The 1,662-nt window shown below is 32.9% G+C and overlaps 1 protein-coding gene across 1 annotated transcript; it reads right to left on the bottom strand.

Annotated features, from left to right (window-relative positions):
* On the bottom strand, window positions 1-1,099 carry LOC119689684 (TBP-related factor-like). The gene is made up of 2 exons (XM_038104566.1): window positions 955-1,099; window positions 1-887 (listed from the first exon to the last, which is right to left on the bottom strand). The coding sequence occupies exons 1-2, from the start codon at window positions 987-989 to the stop codon at window positions 374-376; spliced, it is 549 nt and encodes a 182-aa protein (XP_037960494.1). The 5' UTR covers window positions 990-1,099; the 3' UTR covers window positions 1-373.
* Between the last annotated feature and the right edge of the window lie 563 nt (window positions 1,100-1,662).

The following is a 1,662-nucleotide window of genomic DNA, read 5'->3' as shown; positions in this document are numbered from 1 at the left end:
TTTGAGAGAAAAATTGAGCCTAAAACGCATCGACCACTAGATCCGCAGTGTGATCAGCGAATTCGTTCCTGATGTACACTCCATGTATTAAATACCATTGGCATCACGCTTCGCGTTTCAATGCTTATCTGCATCCTACTTGTCCCGTATTTAGATTTTACATCCATAAGCAAAAGCGTACATTATTCCTACATAGTTTAAATAGTTAAGCATTTTTTGTCCCAAACAAATGTAATTTCTCTTAGAATTAAACTCCTCATGGAAAAGTAAACAACTGTGAATATAATATCTCAGTAAAATTTATTAAGAAAAAGCACGCATTTACAAATGTATGACTCTATGTATATTAAAAAATTCTTCTCAAATATTCTTATTAATCTCTTTTAAAAGGCGCCAAAGCCGCATAGATAATAGCGAAGCCCTCCTTAATAGCAGCCACAGATTTAGCCCCTGTAACAACCAACTTGCCACTTGCATATATTAAAAATAACATAGTTGGCAAACGGTAATATAAGGCAGGGAATATTTCTGGTTCGTATTTTGTAAACTGCATATGTCCATTATTGAGGTCTTCGAGACCTATTGGAAAACGTACATCTATTACACCCACTATGTTACATATGGTAAAATCTTTGAATTCAACTTCATAGCCAAGCTTTTGGATGAGTTTGGCGAATTTATGGGACCCCAGACGAGCGTCTACCTCACTTTTTGTGCCGACTACCACCACTTTCCCGGAATTAAAAATCCGGGCAGTGCATTTTGGAAAACGCATGGTCATTTTCATACCAATGAAAGTTTGTGGGGAATACTCTGAATTGCGTGTACGGCGATAGATGTCCAATAGATCCAATTTTATGCCGACATTGTAAGTGGCGACAACATTTCTGAAATAATAATAATTACTTTAAAATCGAAGTATCATAAACACTTAATTATGGTTCGACTACTTACTTAATTTCCATTTTTTCGAATATTTCATCAGCCATTTTCAACAAGCTTTTCCAATTGAATGTTTAATGAAATTGAAAAATTGAAAAATTTTGCCGCGCTGAAATGACCGACAGGATGATTTTTATAACGGTATTAACATTTTTTATATTTCTATCTCTTTTCTTCCAAATTCATGGCATATATGCGAGACAAGGATTTATAGTTAGAATCAAAGAATACAAAGAATTAAATCTTCTCTGGTTTGTATGTTGCCATTTCACACTCTGTTCTTAGAAGAAATGACTAGATTTTGCTCTATATTGCTTTATTTCTTATCGTTTTTCGCATAATATTGTGGTCTCTTTTGAGTTGTGACGACCTATACTTATAGTTTATTTCGCAAAAATACACAGAAGAAGCAAAAACTAAGCCGTATAAAATACGGCTGGAGGTATCATGGTACACAACAAAGAATTATTTGAAGGTAGACATTGAAAAACAAAATAACTGATATTATGTTAAATATGATTTTCGTATACTCGCATTACATAAAGATGTACAGGGTCAAAATATATCCATAATCATGGACCTTGCCATTCTAATGGATTGGAAAGATACTGGAGAGAAATAAGAAAAAAAAATTAAACAATAAATTAATATAAGGGATTAATAAGAAGATTAAGCTTAAAACTTGAATAAAAAAATTTTCATGTGTTATTCCTACATACA

Source organism: Teleopsis dalmanni, chromosome X (assembly GCF_002237135.1).
Source record: "Teleopsis dalmanni isolate 2A chromosome X, ASM223713v2, whole genome shotgun sequence".
Lineage (NCBI taxonomy): Eukaryota > Metazoa > Arthropoda > Insecta > Diptera > Diopsidae > Teleopsis > Teleopsis dalmanni.
Note: the sequence above shows the minus strand (reverse complement) of the source record. Positions and strands in the feature narration are given on the sequence as shown.